This window comes from Juglans regia, chromosome 7, assembly GCF_001411555.2.
Source record: "Juglans regia cultivar Chandler chromosome 7, Walnut 2.0, whole genome shotgun sequence".
NCBI lineage: Eukaryota > Viridiplantae > Streptophyta > Magnoliopsida > Fagales > Juglandaceae > Juglans > Juglans regia.
Window position 1 is genome coordinate 24,103,848 of NC_049907.1, and position 19,644 is coordinate 24,123,491.

At 37.4% G+C, this 19,644-nt stretch overlaps 1 protein-coding gene across 1 annotated transcript; it reads left to right on the plus strand.

Annotated features, from left to right (window-relative positions):
* The first annotated feature begins 15,101 nt into the window (after positions 1-15,101).
* LOC118348905 lies at positions 15,102-15,710 on the plus strand. The gene has a single exon (XM_035691474.1). The coding sequence runs from the start codon at positions 15,102-15,104 to the stop codon at positions 15,708-15,710; it is 609 nt and encodes a 202-aa protein (XP_035547367.1).
* The last annotated feature ends 3,934 nt before the right edge of the window (positions 15,711-19,644 follow it).

Sequence of the window (19,644 nt, forward strand, 5' to 3'; positions counted from 1 at the left end):
AAATCTGAGAGGTCGTTGGTCACGATGGGGGAAGTTTCTGCTAGGAGCCTTCGGAAGAAATTAGCTGCCCCCTCATGAACCACCTCCGCACCTTCCAAGTTCCTTCCATCGTCCAACACCATTTTGTCTAGTCAACTCTTCTTGCACCTCTGATTTATTACAGAATGGAAAAACTTGGAATTCTGATCTCCCTCAGTTAACCATTTGTTTTTTGCAAGCTAACCCAGGCTAGTAGCTTCTCTTTTCTCCCAGACATGCAACTCCAACTTCATAGACAAATAATCCACTTCATCCTCCACTAAAAATCCAGCTTGTAGCTGGCTTTCCAGGACATCTAGGCTTTCCTGTAGGGCTTGAATCTTCGCCCCTACCCACCCAAATATGCCTCGATTCCACGCCCGCAACGCTATTTTCGTGTGTTTCAAATGTGAAGCCAGTTTAAAGAGTCCCGATCCAATGTCCATCCTACACTAGGCGTCCTTCACACACGACAAAAAGTTTCATGCGATGACCACATATTCTAAAACCGGAATGGAGGCGGACCATATAAAGATAACGGCCGATACACATAGACCACCATTAGATAATGATCCGAAGACTTCCAACCCAGATATTTGAGATAAGCCCAACCAAACGATTTGAGAAAGTTGAATTAATAAGAGCTCTATCAAGCTTCGCCTAGCTACGCGACACCCCTTCATGTCCGTTGCACCATGACATAAGTTGGCCTGTACTTGATAAATCAACAAGCCCACAGTGATGAATACAATCATTAAAATCCGCCATCGATACCTAAGGCCTTGGATTTCCACCAATTCTTTCCGCATCCCTTCAAATGATGTTAAAATCACCTAAAACCAACCAAGGAGCATCCAAAACTTGTGTCTCTACCAGACACCTCCATAGCTCTCTTCGATCTACATACGAACACTTCGCATAGACAAAAGACACCATGATCCTTTGTCCATCCTTACTAAACCAGCCTGACACCATTTGCGTCGTCATTGAAACCACCTCAAAGACATTTAAATCCTTCCAAAAAATCCACAATTTACCACCCTGACTTTCATTAGAAAGAAAATGTTGGAAACTCAAAAAAGAACCTAGTGTTACCATATGATCCTCAGCTGCAAACGGCTCTAATATAGCAAACATCTCCACTTTAAACTTCTTAATTAAATTCTTTAGCCTTCCTCTAGACCTGCCCAACCCTCTAATGGTACAGAAAAAAATTGTATCTATCATAAATCCAACTTATGAAAATGGATATGAACCCTCTGGGACTTCCTCCGCACTTTTTCCTCCACATTCTTTTTGGATGATAGGCATTGGTCCGTATCCGAATCATACAGTTTTCCTTTGCCCCTTAACCCTGAGATTTCACCTACTACCCACTCAGAGGAAAAGTCTAACGACACCTTCTGTTGACTACCGGCCCGCTACCCCTCAATGGCCTGATCCAGACAGATCTCACCCTTCTCTTTCATGCTCACCAAAGACTCATCACATGAAAATCAAATATCTTCATCGCACCACACTTCCTCAACATCCTCTTCATCACTTTTCGATTCTTTGGCACTACCAACTGGCACCACACTTTTATTTTGTTCTTCAGTATTCACCATGTCAGATGGTCCCTCCTCTGAAACAAAAAACCTTATTGGAACCTCGGGGCAGTTTGGCGGCTGAATCTCCTCCACCACCTTCTTATTATGCTCACCACTCACTACTACCACCTCTGAAGGAACTATCTCCCCCTCCTCTACCCGAACAGTTTCCTCATCCCTCTCACTCCCCTCATTTCCCACCCCCTCATGCACTACTACACCCTTTAGCTGAAACTCTTATACAACAGCCTCTATTTCACTCATACCCTGATTTTTATCATCGGACGAAATCCCACTTGCCTCCTTCTGCCCCACTTCCTTCCAAACATTCTCCACACGCTTCTTTCCTAGTTCTCGCATCTCATCCTTTTTACCAATATTAACCCGTGCTCTATCCTCCAATAGGCACACAATCGTCGTATGCCCTTGTCGAAAACAATTCTGACAGTAAAAACCCCTATTCTCATAACTAACTCATTGCCAAAGCTGCTTCTTCCCAACCAAAATTGGAAAACCATCAACTGGTTCATCTTGAAGATCCACTTCCACACTTATTCTTGCCCTAGTCACCCGAGTACGATATAATGTCGCATTATCATAACCAAGAAATTTGCCAAACCGAGAAGCCAAACTCTGCAAACAGTCCATACGATATTAGTGCAACGGCAAGCCTGGCAAAAACATCCATTGTGGCGCAATAAATGGTTCCTTATTCACATCGAAATCCACCGACCAGTTGAACAACCGGAATTGGCAGCCTGCAAGCATTCTACCTTCCCTCGCCCAAGCATGTAGGTAGTCTTTCTCATTAGCCAAATGCAATAACACATGAACCTCATCCATAAAACTAATCATTGGCACCTCAATAAATCCCCAAGTCTTGATGATTTGAAGCCGCAGAACATCAATAGAAGGCCTCTTTGACACAAACTTTAGTACCAACGGAAACTTTAGTTCCTCCGCCACCCTATCCATCTCTACATCCGAGAAAATGAATCCCCAAACCCCATTAATCAGTTCAGATTTTCTCAGAGGCAATCTGAATTTCACATTCGGTATAGGCCATTGAAGGGCCTAAGCGAAAGAACGTCCACTCCCCCAAGACTCCCCCCTCCGGCAGCCACCAAATGGCCACACGGTTGGGCCATGAGGCGCAGCAACGCCCCCACACCAACATGAAAACCCTAGCAGAGAAAAATAAATCACATGCCACGTCACCCTCGTATGATTCACCATAAAAACCTCGCATGGTTTTTATGGTGTTAAAGTTGAAATATTGAGTGCTTTATGTTCAGATCATTGACCAATTGTTTTTGAATATTTACACAGCAGTGGCCCAACAGTAAGATTTCAACCTTCTTTTAAATATGAAGCGAACTGTTTAAATGAGGTGGGTTGTAAGGAGGTCATTAGAGCTGCTTGGTAGAAGGGGGAAGGGAGATTAAACAGTTGGAATTGGTGGAATGTGTTGAAAATATGCAGGCCATTAAAAGAACTCAAAAGGAGCAAGGAATGTTACTGGATTTAGAGGATATGAAATGAAAACAACGTGTGAAGTCTCATTGGTTGGCCAAAGGTGATAGAAATACTAAATTCTATCACGCTTGTGTCAATCAAAGAAGGAAGAAAAATATGATTAAGTACGTGGAGGATGGTTCAGGGCAGACTTTGGAGACAAAGGAGGACATAGCAGCTGGTTTTGGAACCATTTTCACCAAGTATTTCAATCTTCTCATCCATCCTTAGTTTCCATTCAGGCATGCTTGCAAGGGGTCGAATAAAGAGTCACTCTTGATATGAGGGAACAACTGGACCGAGCTTTTGTAGAAGAAGAGGTTGTTATTGCTTTCAGACAAATGTCTCCTTTCAAGTCACCAGGGTCAGATGGCTGTAGTGCAAGTTTTTTCCAGGATCATTGGGATGTTGTTGTTGCAAAGGTTACTAAAGAGATATTAAGCTTTCTAAACAATGCAATATGCCATTAGGCTTGAATCACACCCTTATCACTCTGGTTCCAAAGGTCAATTCCCCAAACATAGCTAATGAATTTCGACCTATTAGTTTGTGCAATGTATGGAGCAAGCTTATTTCTAAAGTTTTAGATAATAGGTTGAAATCAGTTTTGACCAAGATTGTCTCTTGGAACAAAAGTTTCTTCATTCCTGGACTTTTGATCACTGACAATATAATGATTGCTTATGAGCTTCTCCATTCAATGCATGCCATAAGGAAAGGTAGAGAAGGGTGCATGGCCATTAAGTTAGATATGTCAAAAGCTTATGACAGGGTGGAGTGGGGTTTCTTGGAAGCAATGCTAATTCAAATAGGATTTGGTGATCATTGGACCAAGTTGCTTCTAACTTGTGTCAAGTCTGTCACCTATTATGTTGTGGTAAATGGAGTGCCAGGAGATGTGATTGTGCCTTCAAGGGGTCTAAGACAAGGACACCCGTTATCTCCTTTCCTGTTGTTACTATGTGCAGAGGGCCTTATCAATTTACTTCAACAAGCAGAAATGAGGGGACTGATCAAAGGGGTGGCTGCTTCTAAGGAAGGCATAAGGATCAATCATCTCTTTTTTGCTGACGGTTGTGTGATTTTTTGCAGGTCTATGGAAGTAGAATGGTTTAATCTACTCCATATTTTACATATGTTTGAGTGACTTATGGTTAGGTGCTAAAGAGATAAAAAAACTTCAATCCTATTCAGCTTTAACACAAGGATAGCTATTAAGGAATGTATTCTCCAACATGTTGAAGGAGTTATTTGTGATAATTATAATAAATATCTAGGTTTACCTACTGTTGTTGGAAAATCTAGATATGATACTTTTAAAGGGCTCAAAGGCAAACTTTGAAAGAGGGTCACAAGTTGGAAGTAAAGTCACTATCAACCGTAGGCAAAGAAGTCTTGATTAAGAGTGTTCTTCAAGCAATACCAGCATACACAATGAGTGTTTTTAGACTTCCAAATGGGTTAATCAAGGAAATTGAGCAGCTGATTACCAATTTTTGGTGGAATCATAGTAAGGATAGCAAAGGGATACACTGGAAAGGTTGGACAAAGCTAGGAGCTATAAAGAGTATGGGAGGTTTGGGATTTCGTAATCTTAACTGTTTTAATAAGGCCTTGCTGGCAAAACAAGTCTGGAGATTCATTTAAGACCCTTCATCTTTGGATGCTCGGGTCTTCAAACAAAGACACTTTCCAACAAGTCATGTACTAGAGGCAAAAGGTGGGTATTGCCCCTCACACATACAGAGGAGTTTCTGCTTAGTATTCAATTTGGTAAAGAGGGTGTATGTTTAGCGAGTTGGCAATGGAAAGTAAATCAAAATTTGAAAGATAAGTGGATCCCAATTCCATCCACCTTTCAAATTCAAACACCAATATCCACTCTGGATGCTGAGTCTACTATGGATGAGCTAATTGATGAAGATTCTAAGACCTGGAAGAAAAAGAAGTGTTGTATTCAGTATTTAGTGGATAAATGAGTGTTTTCTGTTAAATCTGCCTATTTTGTTGATCTTGAAAAGAAGAACCAAAGCATAGGTCAAGCCTCTATATGTTCAAATGATGCTAAGATGTGGAAGAGGGTATGGAAGCGGGACTGTACAGGGAAGGTAAAACAGCTGCTGTGGAAGGCACTAAACAATATTTTACCTACAACAGAAAAACTGTTCAAAAGAATGATAGTTGAGAATTCAATATGCCCAATATGTCAGTTAGTTGAGGAGTCTGTGATACATGTTATGGGAAATGTCCTATGTCTATGGATGTTTGGGGGGAGACGATTAGTCCTATACAGAAGTGGAAATAAGATTATTATGATTTCAAATCCTTATGGTGTGATCTGGTTTCCAGATTAGATGATGCCACTATGAATAGAGTGGCAACTGTTTTACATTGTATTTGGAAAAGGAGGAATGAGTATGTGTTTAGTAATAAATTTAGAAGCCATTCTCTCCTGTTTCAATTGGCAACTCAAGATGATGAAGTTCTTTGCATACCAAGTTCACAGGTCTCAAACGAAGTCAGGCAGGAAGAAACAGGAATGACAGATGCGGTGCAAGGTTGGATTCCACTAGAAATTGTGTTCCTAAAAGCAAATGTTGATGCTGCTTATGTCAAAGAAACAAAGAGGTTGGGAATTGGGGTTGTAGTAAGGGATCATTGGGGTGAAGTACATGCAGTATTAGTGGCCTCTAGAAGTGCTATCCAATCTGCTGCCATAGCAGAATGCTGGGCTCTACCTAGAGTTGTAACTCTCTGCAATGACCTTGGTTTGTGGTGTGTTCAATTCGAGGGAGATGCAAACATGGTTGTGGATGCTGTCAACAAGAACTCATCTAATTATTTGTGGAATGGTCAATTCATTGAGGATACAAAAAGTACTTTGCTATCTCACCAACATTGGACCATTCAACATGTGACTAGAAATGGAAACAAAGCAACTGATGATGCTGCTAAACTAGGATTACTGTTAAGTTTTTAACAGATTTGGATGGAAGAGGAACCATCTGAGGTTACTCCTTTTATTATTCTTGTCAAATCATCATGTATTCTTTGATTTATGAATGGAAGTTTCATTTAAAAAAAAAAAAAACCCTTATCATTTGGGTAAAGACGATTTATTTTAAAAGAAATATTATTATTACGAAATTACAATTTTGAAAACATTAATAAGGCCGTTTGTAAGAGATAAATAGTTTAATTTAAAAAAAAAAGAATTCGTAAGAGATAAATTGTCGAAATCACAATCAAGGAAAACAAGTAACTAAGCAGTTAAAAAAAAAAAGTGAAAAGAAATGAGTTAAAAAATAATCTTTTAATAGAGTAGAGAAAAAATTGAGAGTGAGATGGAGAAAGTTTTGGGAATGCGAGTAGTTAAAATATGAAAAAATGATTTTAGAATAAAATTTGGAAAAGATTTTAGGGAGCCCGAGTGTGTGCTGTCAATGGGATGCCAAGGGGTGCGAAATAATGCGAGTTTGTTGTTGGTTTGTGCCTAAATATGATACTGTTTACACATGAGCTCCTTTTTGGGACTTGGCTTTGAACTTTCCGTACAGGAAATGTGGTTTCCTTTTTCCAGCTTGGTTAGGCCACGATGTTTATTTTTTCGTGAGTATAATTTAGCTGTGCCCAAATTGTTTCTAATTTGGTACTAATACTGTCTCCTGGCTTACCGCAGATCCTTGGCCTTAAGTTTTATATAATCACATTAATTCTCATCAACCATTCGATTAATTCTCATTTAATAGACTTAAGAGTTGATAAATAATATCACATCGAACAATATTAAGAGATCAGCAGTTCCACTTAGGGTATGGTAGATAATATTATATTAATAATAATGTATTTCAGCAAATTGCTTTTTTTTTTTGTACAACAGATCGAATGAGTTGTCGCTGTATGCGTGTGATCTACCGAAGCTGCGTTTGGATATTGAATTGAGTTGAGTTGAGTTGAATTGAGATGATAAAATATTGTTAGAATATTATTTTTTAATATTATTATTATTTTTTAATTTAAAAAAGTTGAATTGTTTATTACATTTTATGTTAAAATTTGAAAAAATTATAATGATGAATTAATATAAGTCTTTTTTTTACTGGGTGCTTCTATGTACGTATAACCTATAGGCCCTAGCTAGGTATACCACGAGTGGCAGACGCATCGTGCATGCCTTTAGGACAATTGGTAAAGGGATAATTTTTTGTAATGTTCACAAGCTATATACCAACGACTCTGCGCTAGCTTACATATGTAAGTTCTTTTTTTTTTTTTTACACCGAAGAGCCGGTAGTCCCAATTTAGTAACTTCGTCCCAAATTTATTAAAAACACCCTCGCTTATGGCGGAGGAATATCGTGATTACAACCAACATATCTAGGAGTTTATAATAAGAACTAAAAGTTCCTAAATACAAACCAATCAACCAATCAAGAAAATCAAATAAAAAAACCCCAATAAAAAACAAGCCTATAAGAACAAACCAAAGGAAACCAAACAAGCCTATAAAAAGTAAATAAATCTAAGCATGCCTAGAAACAGCCAAAACCAGCAACCAAAACATCAAAAAACTTAAACCAATTAAAAACAAAACGTAGGAAGTCCCAAGTAATCCATTCGGACAATACCTTTTAAACACCAAGGCAATCTTTGAATGCTATCATATATTTCATTTTTCCCCATTTCTCCGCCTGTTCCTAAAAAATCCGCAGCATAGTTGTCTTCCTGGAATTGATGTGTAACCACGTAATTTAGCCCTCTCAACTCCCTGTCAGAATATTTACTCTTTCATTCATAATCAATTACAATCGGTTGTTACAATATATACAACTAGAATAAATCTTCTATTTTAGGCTATACAGAACAGGTTGCTATAATCACGTTCTTGTGTGGAAAGAATTTTCCATCCCCCTTCCTATAATTCCTCCTACCTTCCCATATGTTAGAACTCATGCCAACACTCCCCCTCAAGTTGATGCATATGGATCCCTTATGCACAACTTGACTAGTGAGTTGCAGAATTCTTTGCTGGACACGGCTTTGGTAAGTATATCTGCTAGCTGGTCTTCAGATTTGACAAATGGGAATCGAATTGTCTTTGTCTCAAGGTTATGTTTGATGAAGTGCCGATCCACCTCCACATGTTTAGTTCTATCATGCTGAACTGGATTATGAGAAATATCTATTGCAGCTTTATTATCACAGAAAAGACTCATTTCTGATGTGGGAACAAAACCAATCTCAGTTAGCAACCTTCTCAGCCAAAGGAGTTCACACAACCCCTTGGCCATCCCCCGGAACTCTGCTTTTGCACTAGAGAGTGCCACTACTTTCTGTTTCTTACTTCTCCATGTTTCTTACTTCTCCATGTCACAAGGTTCCCACCAACAAATGTAAAATACCCTGAGGTTGACTTCCTGTCTGAGATGTTCCCGGCCCAATCTGCATCTGCATAACCCTCGACTTCCAAGTGATTATTCTTAGAAAACATGAGCCCTTTCCCTGGAGACGACTTCAAGTATTTCAGTAGTTGAGTTATCGCCTCCATATGTTCCTCACTCGGACAATGCATAAATTGACTCACCACACTCACGGCATATGCAATATCTGGACGCGTATGTGATAAATAAATTAGTTTGCCAACTAACCTTTGATATCTCCCCTTATCAGCTGGTTTCTGGTCCGGATAATTCCCAAGCTTGTGATTCTGGACAATCGGGGTATTTACTGGTTTGCACTCCAATAATCCAACCTCAGATAATAAATCTAGGATATATTTTCTTTGGGATAGAAAGATGCCGTCGTTTGATCTAGCAACTTCGATCCCCAAAAAATACTTGAGCCCACCTAGATTTTTCATTTCGAATTCACCAGCCAATTGCCTTTGGAGCCGTGATATTTCTTCTCTATCATCTCCTGTTATAATCATACCATCGACATAGACAATTAAAGTGGTTACCTTGCCCTGTTGTCTTTTGAGAAATAAGGTATGATCTGAGTTGCTTTGTTTGAAACCATATTTCTTCATTGCCAAGCTGAATCTCCCAAACCACACCCGCGGCGATTGCTTTAATCCATACAAAGCTCGCTGCAATTTGCACACCTCATTAGTTCCCATGGTCACAGAGTAGCTTGGAGGAATGTCCATATACACCTCTTCTTCAAGGTCACCATGAAGAAAGGCGTTCTTCACGTCAAACTGATGTAGTGGCCAATCTAAGTTAGCTGCAAGAGATAACAACACTCGAACAGTATTTAATTTTGCTACTGGTGAGAAAGTTTCTTGATAATCTACACCATATGTTTGTGTATACCCTTTTGCCACAAGTCTCGCCTTGTACCTCTCTATAGAACCATCAGCTTTGTATTTGATAGAGAACACCCACTTGCACCCAACTGTTTTCTTTCCTCTTGGTAATGGTACTAGGTTCCATGTCTTATTTTTCATCAAGGCTTCCATTTCGTCTTTGATGGCTTGAGTCCACTTCGGGTCTTCCATGGCTTCCTCCACCCTTGTTGGAACATGCTTGGTGGAGACGTCATGCATGAAGGTCTTGAGAGGTTCGGTCAGCCCTTTTGTGGACACATAGTTGACAATGGGATATAATGATCTTCTTTTTTCAATATCTGGTGAGTAGCGGCTTGGTGGTTTGCCACGATTGTGCCTGTGAGGTAATACATAACCACTAGGAGATTCTATAATATTGTCGTTCAAAGAGCTTACCTCAGGATCATTCTCAGGAGTTGGGTCTTCGGGTACTACAGAGGGGGAAGAAACTGCAGCTTCATGATTGACTGCCTCGGGATTGACTTCTTGATGATTAACTGTTTGATGCTCAGGAGCTTGAGAAACACCTTTTGATTGCATCGGCTCCTCATGTGCTTCAGACAAGCCTGGCCAATCTCCCCTTGAAGAGGAGAAGTGGGTGGGAAGAAAGTTTTGGTTTCCTTGATGGTGACATCCATGGAGATATAGGTGCGATGAGAAGTGGGGTCATAGCATCTATAGCCTTTTTGGTGAAAAGCATACCCCAAAAATAAGCACCGACGAGCACATGGATCAAGCTTTGTCCGCTGGTTCTTATGGAGATGGACGTAAGCAACGCACCCAAACACACGTGGTGGAAGCATCAAGATTGTGGGCAGCGGAGTATGTGCCGCAAGAGCTTGTAATGGTGTTTGAAAACCCAACACTTTAGAGGGCATTCGGTTCAGAAGATGCACGGAAGTGGTAATAGCATCTGCCCAATACCGAGAAGGAGCATGGGCACCGATTAAGAGAGCTCGGGCAGTCTCAAGAACGTGTCGATTTTTTCACTCAGCAATATCGTTTTGCTGAGGGGTTTGGGGGCATGAGGTTTCATGAAGAATGCCATGATGTTTGAAATAATCCCGAAAGTGGTGATTAACATATTCACCACCATTGTCTAATCGGAACACTTGAACCTTAGCAGAAAATTGGGTGTTTATCATAGCATGGAATGACTTAAACACACCAAAAACTTCATCTTTATGTTTTAGCAAATAAAGCCAAGTCATGCGAGTACAATCATCCACAAACAACATCTAGGACGTGTATTGCCATACAATGCGAACTAGAGCATAGCTTGAGAAAACATGAGATGCAGACTATCTAGAATCATGAGAGCAACATACACATTTCGATGCTAAAGCCATTCTGCACTATTGAATTCTATCATCAAGTAGTATTTTGTTATGCCATAGTTTCCAAACAAATATATTTACTTTTATGGGGTATTGCATATTGTTCCATATAAAATCGGAAGGAGGAAAGACGGGACAAAGGTCTCTCAATAAGTTCCATGTAGACTTCAAAGTAAAAAGGCCATCTAGAGTAAGTTTCCATACTCTAGTGTCTATTCCTTGTCGTAGTCTAATGGAGAATTCGTTTACCTCATGAAGCAAAGCTGTGTTATTATTGAGTGCTTAAACCTTTGGGATGCACCATCCATTGGTTGAGCATAGATCTTTGACCTGTAAGTAAGAACAAGTAATGACAAAACCCTTATCAACCAAAACGGATCCGCGGCCGGATCAAAACGGATTTGGAACCCAAATTGCAAAACCCGGACTAACATGGTCCGGGTACGGGTTAGGGACTCAGGTCTTTTAAAAAAAAAAAACAGGTGGAGTTTAGAAAAAAAATTGGGGCCTTTGGGTTCCAAATTATTTTTAGGAAAAGCAAAGACTTTAGAGAGTTAAGCCAGGTTCAATCTAGTTTCAGACTTTAGAAGTTGTAGCCTTCCGCTCGTGATCCATTCCCATTGCATGTTCTGGTTCATTGACCGGGTAGTTCTGTTTAGGTGGGAAGATCTACATTGACTTACATTTTTTAAAGCTTCATGTTTCCGTCAAGCTGATTCATTATCTTTGGTGAAGCAGCTAGTCCTCTAATCACGTTTCTATATTTAATTGTGAATATCTATTACAGGTTTCAACCTCATGCATTTATTCTTCTAGTTAAATATCCACTTTGAGGGCAACTTTTGGGATCAACAACAATTTCTTCAGGGTCATGGTACTACACCAACTATTTGAACTATAGTTTGTATAAAAATACTTGAAAAAAAATGTTTGAAATTGCATGCTTCAATGAAACAAAGATGGTGTGCATCAGTCAGGTTTTGTTGCATGCTTCAATGAAACAAAGTTGAGTACGTACTTGCATAAGTACTACTGTATTAAGCATTTTGATATTCATATTGTTAAGCGAGTGAGGACAGAGACAATGTGTAGCTTTTTGATAATTGAGTACTACTCGGTTTTATGTACTTGTTTATTAATTTTGCTAAGAGAAGCGGCTATGGATATGTATTTGAATGAAAACTCTACAAAATATTTGTTAGTGTGGGTGTATTTGGAAAAAAAAAAGAATCCATTCTCATCTTAATCTTTAATTTATTAAGTGGAATTTGTCTTAATCCTTGTATATAATCATTGTTCAAAACTGTGTGTTTTGCAGGATCTCTTAGTCAAATTACTTGAAGTTGCTATTTGGTGTGGAGATTAAATCATTGATGGACATGTTACTGATTTTGCAATTCATATATTGCAATTTTGTATATTGTAATGTAATGTATAAATATCAAATAATGTAATATGTAATGGATTGAATTGTGATGCATGCATGGATGAATTTATGCATTTAGTATTTAGAACACATTATGCATTCCAACTTGACTTCTTTTAAAAAACTTTTTAAAAAAATAAAGGCTTTTGAATAAAAAATAATTATGGTTTGAAATTTTGTGCTTTGCTAATTGAGCTTTTAGAACACAAATATTTTTAATAAAATAAAGGCTTTTCCTAGTAAAAAAAAAATCTAGGTAAAACCCGGAACCCGAATTTTCGAGTTTCAAAAACCGGATCCACCAGGGTTCCGATCTGGGTATACCCAGGTTCCTGGGTCAAAACTTGGATGAACACCCCTACTCTCGAATTATTGTTGAATTATGAGCAGAATTTGCATATAGTCTTCCATGTTGGTGAATGGAAGCTCTTGATAGTAAGGCACTCCACTAATGCTTTTCCACCCAATCTAGGTGCTTTCCTCTACGAAAAGGAATGGCACAGTATTTCCAATCAGTTAAGCTACTTTAGCGATTTTGAAAGTCTCACCCGCCCAGTAGTCACGTCTAAACAAATAAATGGAAAGGAATAAACTCCAAAATAAACGGATGCATGATTTCTAGCTTTAGCACCTATTACAGCAGTGGAATGGAAGAAATTCTTCAGACCACTAAGCCTCGTTTGGTTGCACAGATTAGATGAGATAATATGAGAAATATGTGAATAGTAGTTTGAATTAAGATGTTTTGTGAGATTTTGAGAAATGAGAGAGAAAAACTGAATAAAAAATTATGAAGTTAAAAATGGTTAGAATATAATTTTTTAATATAATTTTTGTTTTGAGATTTGTAAATTTTGAATTGTTTTTATGTTTTGGTTGGAAATTTGAAAAAATTGTAATGATTAGATAAAAAATTTGAAAATTTGACAATTTGAAATTAAGAAGTGTTTGTGTTTGAATGTTACTTGAATGTTGAGATAAGATGGGTTGAAAGATTTGTGAAACCAATGGGGCCTTACATTAATCCTATTAAAAAATCATATGTTTCGTACATCCTCCTTAATGACAGAAGATAATCTTATAGAATCCTCCAATCTAATTTAGTGGAAAGCTTCCTTTGTCTTAGTCGGTACATGTAATATTTTAATAGAAAATAATATAAAATTAGTGACACTTTCTTTTGTTAGAAATAGACTTCATTTCATTCAATAAAATCAAAATCATAGCTGTGACTAATCAATACCTGAAAAACCCAGATTATCAGTCAAACTACTCATCTATTAGGGGCTCCCCCCGCCTACAAATGTATTTGTGATGGACCTTGTCTTAACGTCTATAAACTTTCTCCTGACAATAGAGAAAGCGCTCTGTTAAAATAGAACTAAACGACCTCTCTTCCCAAAGAAGAGAGGTACAATTACTTAGAGCACAAATTTGTACTATTGTCCGAGAATATATGTTCTGATCTCTCTATTCGTATTAACAATTAAAAAGCTTGCATTTTTTTCTATTTGAAATTTCAGTTAAAATTATTGAGAATTTATATGCTTTGTATTAGGAATAGATACTTGTACTGCTTCTCTACAATATGAGCTCGGATAGACTCTCCACTCGTATTGAGGCAATTGAGAGAAAGCTTCTTGGTTTGACTCAAATTACTAAACTGCATTGTATATATAAAGTGCATGAGCGGTTACGTAACGTGAACAAGAAGGCTTACAAGCCCGTGCTGCTTGCCATTGGTCCTTACAAGTTACAACGACCATAACAAAGTTGGCCAGGGGTTTATGAAAGAGCATAAATTGTGCTATCTAGAACAAATGCTTAAAAGAAAGAAAGAGCTCTTAAATGTTGTGGAGAACACATTAGCCAGACCTCAGATGATTTTGTAGAAATGATGCTACTTGATGGGTGTTTCATTATTGAGTTGTTCCAGAAGTATGAATTATATTGCAAAGCAGGAGATTGTCAAGATGACCCAATCTTTAAAATGAAGTGGATGCTTCCTAGAATAGCTCGTGATCTACTGTTATTTGAAAATCAACTTCCATTCTTTGTTCTAGCTAAATTGTTTGGGATGAGTCAGAGTAACAACACACTACTTCATAACAGATCCAAAAATTTAGGGGAACACGTTATCGATATTGATGAGGAGAAAGATGGAATTACTCTTGAAAGCTCAACCTCCACAACTAAGATTCTCTTGAGACGACTTAATGATCTTGCCCTCAATTTTTTATCTGGCATTTTACCATTTGAATTGAATGTTGAGGTGTCAAGTTATAATTCAACCGAAAAGATTAGGCATCTACTTTGTTTGGCACATGAAGCTCTCACCCCTTCACTGCTAGACATGGTATGACAACATTTGATGGTCGGGTTTAGATTCAAGAACGTAGAGTTTGAGCATCTCCTTGGTCTCATACATACAACCATTTGTATTTCATTACTTGATATGGAAATAGATCATGCCAGAGAATGTCAAGAGGTAGGAGTCAAACTCAAGAATGCAAAGATATTTAAGCGCCTTTTTTGATCTGATTCGTGAAGCTATCATTCCATTACTTGCAAAAATGGGAAATATGAGGAAGGCAATTTCTTACACTAGCGAATTTCAGAAACCTGGATTCCAAGTCAATATGGCAGAGATTGAAGACTAGGAATCAATTCCATATGGCTCAGAGTTTCAGGAGGCTGGAGTTGAATTCATTATGGCAAAGAAATTTAAGGATGATATATATGAGATTGACTGCTGGATAACAATACCTTATGCCATTGAACTTCAAGAGGCTAGAATTGAATTCAACATGGCAAAGAAATTTTAGGATCTACATGATCGAAATAGGAATGAAGACCGGAAGTCAAAACCGTGTGAAATAGGGACGCAAATGGATGGAGTCGAATTAAAAATAGTAGATAAATTTAAGCGTCTACTTTGTCTTGACAAGATTGAAAATTGGAAGTCAGTACCTTACGGCAAAGAGATTCATGAGGCTAGAGTCGAATTCAACAAGGCAAAAAAATTTAAAGCGAAATTTAAGTGTCTACTTGCTCTTAGAGAGATTGAAGACTGGAACATACATGGCACCACAGAGCTTGCAGAAGCTAGAATCAGATTCAAGAAGACAGATAAATGTGACATGTTTTCCATAAAGTTCAACAATGGGCTAATGGAGATTTCACCTTTGAGCATAGGAGATCAAACAAAGACTTACTTACGAAATCTAATTGCATATGAGCAATATTGTGATCGTGACAATGGTTTTAATTACGTCAGCAACTATGTGCGTTTCATGGATGATCTCATTAACACTCCAAAGGATGTTGAATTACTCCATCGAAGTGGAATTATCCAAAATTATTTGGGTGATGATGAAGTTATTTCCACCATGGTTAACAAGCTTTGTGACAATATCAATTTTTCAACCACAAAGTCCATTTATGCTAGAACTTCCATGGATGTGAACATGCATTGCAGGAGACACAGGAATGTATGATGGCAAAATGAAGGCGGGGTTATTTCAACAGTCCTTGGGCCTTGCTTTCATTTCTGGCGGCTGTCTTATTGATTGCACTTGCAATTACACAAACCATATTTTCCATTATTCATTAGATTTTTCATGGAGTGTGTTAAACTTGATGTGTGTTCTCTTAGTTAATGTAATAAATATCGAGGAATAACTAAGATTTTACAAAGTAAGAGTGGCTCCAAACCATATCTTTTGTTGAGCTATATATGAATCATGCTTTATTGAATGAAATTGATTGGGACACAAGCGAGTGCAGGCTCAAACACGAAATATGCTAAATTAATGGATAGACTGTCCGTTCATCCATTTTAGACAATTCTGTGTTTTAACCCGTACCCTTGTCCTTGCAATTAGCACTGCTCTTGAATAACAATGTGGAATGAAATTTATGATTGCTTAGACAGCGCATAGATTATGCTACTTTTGAGGTCTTCATGTATTGTACTTTTTCTCAAGAACTCTAGTTAGTACCATCTTGTATATGCTAAATTTCTGTTTGCTCGCTTAGAAAATTTGGTGCGTTCTTGAGGGGTTGATGGGCGATGGAAGCACATAATGTGGTGTGACCGGACTAGAATTCTTGGTCATTCACCTAGCCGTGTGGACCGGAGGACTCCTTCACATTTTCTAAAATTCTTCTTGGATTGTATTGGATCGGTTTTGGCGTTGAAGTTAGAAAAAAAATGATAATTGATCACGGGTGAGTGATCTTGAACATGATGGATTCACCATGGGTGCAAAGGCCAATATTGAATTTGAAGGATGGATCAGAGATATTGGGTTTGGCGTAACTATAATTGAAATACGAATATTTTCGATTGGTTCATTGAAAAAACATTTTTTTTGTTGGGAAGTGGGATACGAAATGATCCACCCATTATTTAAAATAAATAAATAAATAACTGAGCGTCAACATGAATTTCCCTTTGTTTTCATAGAGGTTTGAGTTGATTCCATGTCAAATTCCCACCTTTTTTTGTTGTCTATCATGGAAAGTGCAGTCAAATATTCAATGCTGATCATCATGATCATGTTATTTTACCCTTGGTATTTATTCTTTCCAGTCAATAATCATAATTTCATGTGCAGGGACAGTATTCCACTCAAAGTTTAGCCACTTGTAATTTCTGTACTAACCCATTAACCAAAATTATGTAATTAATTCCCAATCAGAAATACATATAACTTCCTACTCGAAAAATATATGGATCCATCTTTTGACCAATTATATGGTCTGCCTATTCGTAGATATTGCTATATAATTGGCCCTAAATCTCCATATCTAGTCTGATCTATTAATTCAGAGATGAGGACTTTGATCATGAGTAGCAGCTACATGGTTCACATGAGGCCCTCTATGTTCCTGATCTTCATTTTCCTATTATTAATTTCGAATGAATTGGCTCCATTGGAAGCCAGAACAAACATCCCAGCCAGTTTGTGTCATTTTCAGTTACCATATACGAAAGCTTAAGAGTCTTTCAATCTACTTTTTCTTAGTTAAAAGTATTGAATAACCATATATAGTTTGTTTGTTGTTGCAGAACTAAAGACAAGATACTACAGAGAGTTCAATGATCATAAAATCCGGGGTTCTGATCATGGTTCTCCATCTGATGGAGATAGTCCACCAGCCAACAGACATGATGGCCGTAGTGCTCAACATCGCTGGGGAGGCGGTCGAGTCTGAATTATGTGGAGCACTAGCCTAAAGCATCAGCTGATCCATGGCCGCGGCTTATTTTGTGTGTGTGTGTGTGTGTATACATGAGTACCAACGGTGATCTGGTGGTAGTCTTATCTCTCTGTTTTAAAAGCTGTGCTTTTGACTGAAATAAAAGGCCGCTGGGTTTTTGTAGTGACAAGAAGCCAAGCTTATCAAGAAATTATAAGCTTAATTATTTTGATGCGTGCCTAAAATAGAACTCGTCCCAGCGACCTCCCCCATACGTTTCTTTATTATTTTACAATCAATATATTTTTTGTATAATAAATTTTTGCAAATCTCACACACACATGCACACGTACACAACCTCTTAAAAGAGAAGGGAGAGGTACCGTGCCTGTTTATAACTACAAGTATCCCTGCTAGCTCTTCCATTGAATCGCCGCAAATCTCCAACTGAACAAGAAGTCCGATATACATAAGATACCAAAAACAAATATATATCCTGATCTTGAAAGGAAGAACGTCTGATGTTAGATGCCAGAGTTTACAATGAAGATTGCACAAATGCGTGGATCATTTCCCTTATTTAATTTATTCCCACATTAATAATGAAGAAAGGAAAAATAAAAGAAGAAGAAGAAAAGGCTAAGGAATATTGATGATAATACAGGTCGAAAAAAGGCTATATAATTAACTTCATTACTCAAATGCCATGCAGCCATGTCAGCTCCGGGCGATGCTACGGTTTGCCTAAAAAGCAAGAACGCAGCCTACAGAAACCTTTCCCGTGAACGACACACGAGAGTAGTGTAGAAGGAAACGCCACACCTGCGCAGCCCCTAAAACCAAAAGTACCGGACCGTGTTTTTTTTTTTTTCTCCAGTAAAGCATTGTGCCTTTCTCTTGGAAGCTGGGGTTCTAGCCATGGTCCTCCTGTTGCTTAACTGAAGCTCAACCATGGCTGAAAAGTTAATTTATATCATGGAAATGAAAGCTCTGGAAACAAACTCAGAAAGCCCAGCAACCAGCTAAGGGAAAAAAAATCTGAATGTGGGGGAAGGTGGGGTTTAGAGTATTTATACGGTCTCCGATACAATTGTAAAGATTAGCTGGCTTTAGAAATGGGGGCGATGAACGTGGTCAGCAATAAATTAATTGTACGAATGTCATTAAAATTCGTAACCTGGCCTAAACGTAGTTTACTGAAAAGGAGAAAGGATTGGCTTTCGAAGTGAGGGAGTGTAGTTGGTCGGTTGGAATTAAATTAAAAACAAGGCAAGTTCGTGGAAAGTGGAAAGTGGAAGTGGAAGATTCTTCCACGTGGATTAATTAAAAAGAAAGCAATTTATTCATGTTGAGGTAATTAAAAAGAAGAATAATGTTAAAATGTTTTCTTATTTTATCTTTTTATTTTGACGGTTCATATATTTATTTATTTTTTAATTTTTTTTATTTACTGATTAAAAAAGTAACTATTAGTGTATTTATATTTTTTTATTTTTTAAAAATATTTAAAGATGTTAAAAAAATGTGAAAAGAAAAAATAAAAAAAAATAAATTTTGTCTAGGCTTCAAGCCCAGCGATCACTCTAAAAGTAAAGTAATTTCATTTGAACTTCGTCTTTCCATTATAGTTTTGAAACTGTGAATAATAGTGAAATAATTTGTGAATAATATTGAAATAATTTAAATTAAGATATTTTATTGAGTTTTACATGGGAGAAGAGAGAAAAAGTTGAATAAAAATATTATAAAGTTAAAATATTTTTATAATATTATTTTTGTTTTGGAATTTTAAAAAAAATGAATTTTTTTTTTCTTTGTATTTTGTTGAGAGATTTGAAAAAGTTGATTAGATAATGACTAGATGAACAAGTTAAAGATTTGAAATTGAAAATTGTTTGTGTTTGAATGATGTGAGATGAGATGATTTGCATTCCCAAATGAACAAGCTTGGGGAGTGAGATGAGATGAGAATTTTGTGAATAGTAGTAAAATAGTTTATGAATAATAATAAGATAGTTTGAGTTGTTTTATAAGGTTTTGGGAAATGAGAGAAAAATTTGAATAAAGAATATTATAAAGTTAAAATATTGTTATAATACAATTTTTTAATATTATTTTTGTTTGGGGATTTGAAAAGTTAAATTGCTTTTTTATTTTTTGTTTAAAAGTTTGAAAAAATTGTAATGATTGGTTTGAACGTTTGTGTTTGAGTGATGTTTAAGAATG

Excerpts from the sequence above, each read along its gene's own strand:
- LOC118348905 (XM_035691474.1), top strand. The coding sequence starts at position 15,102 with ATGGATGGAGTCGAATTAAAAATAGTAGATAAATTTAAGCGTCTACTT.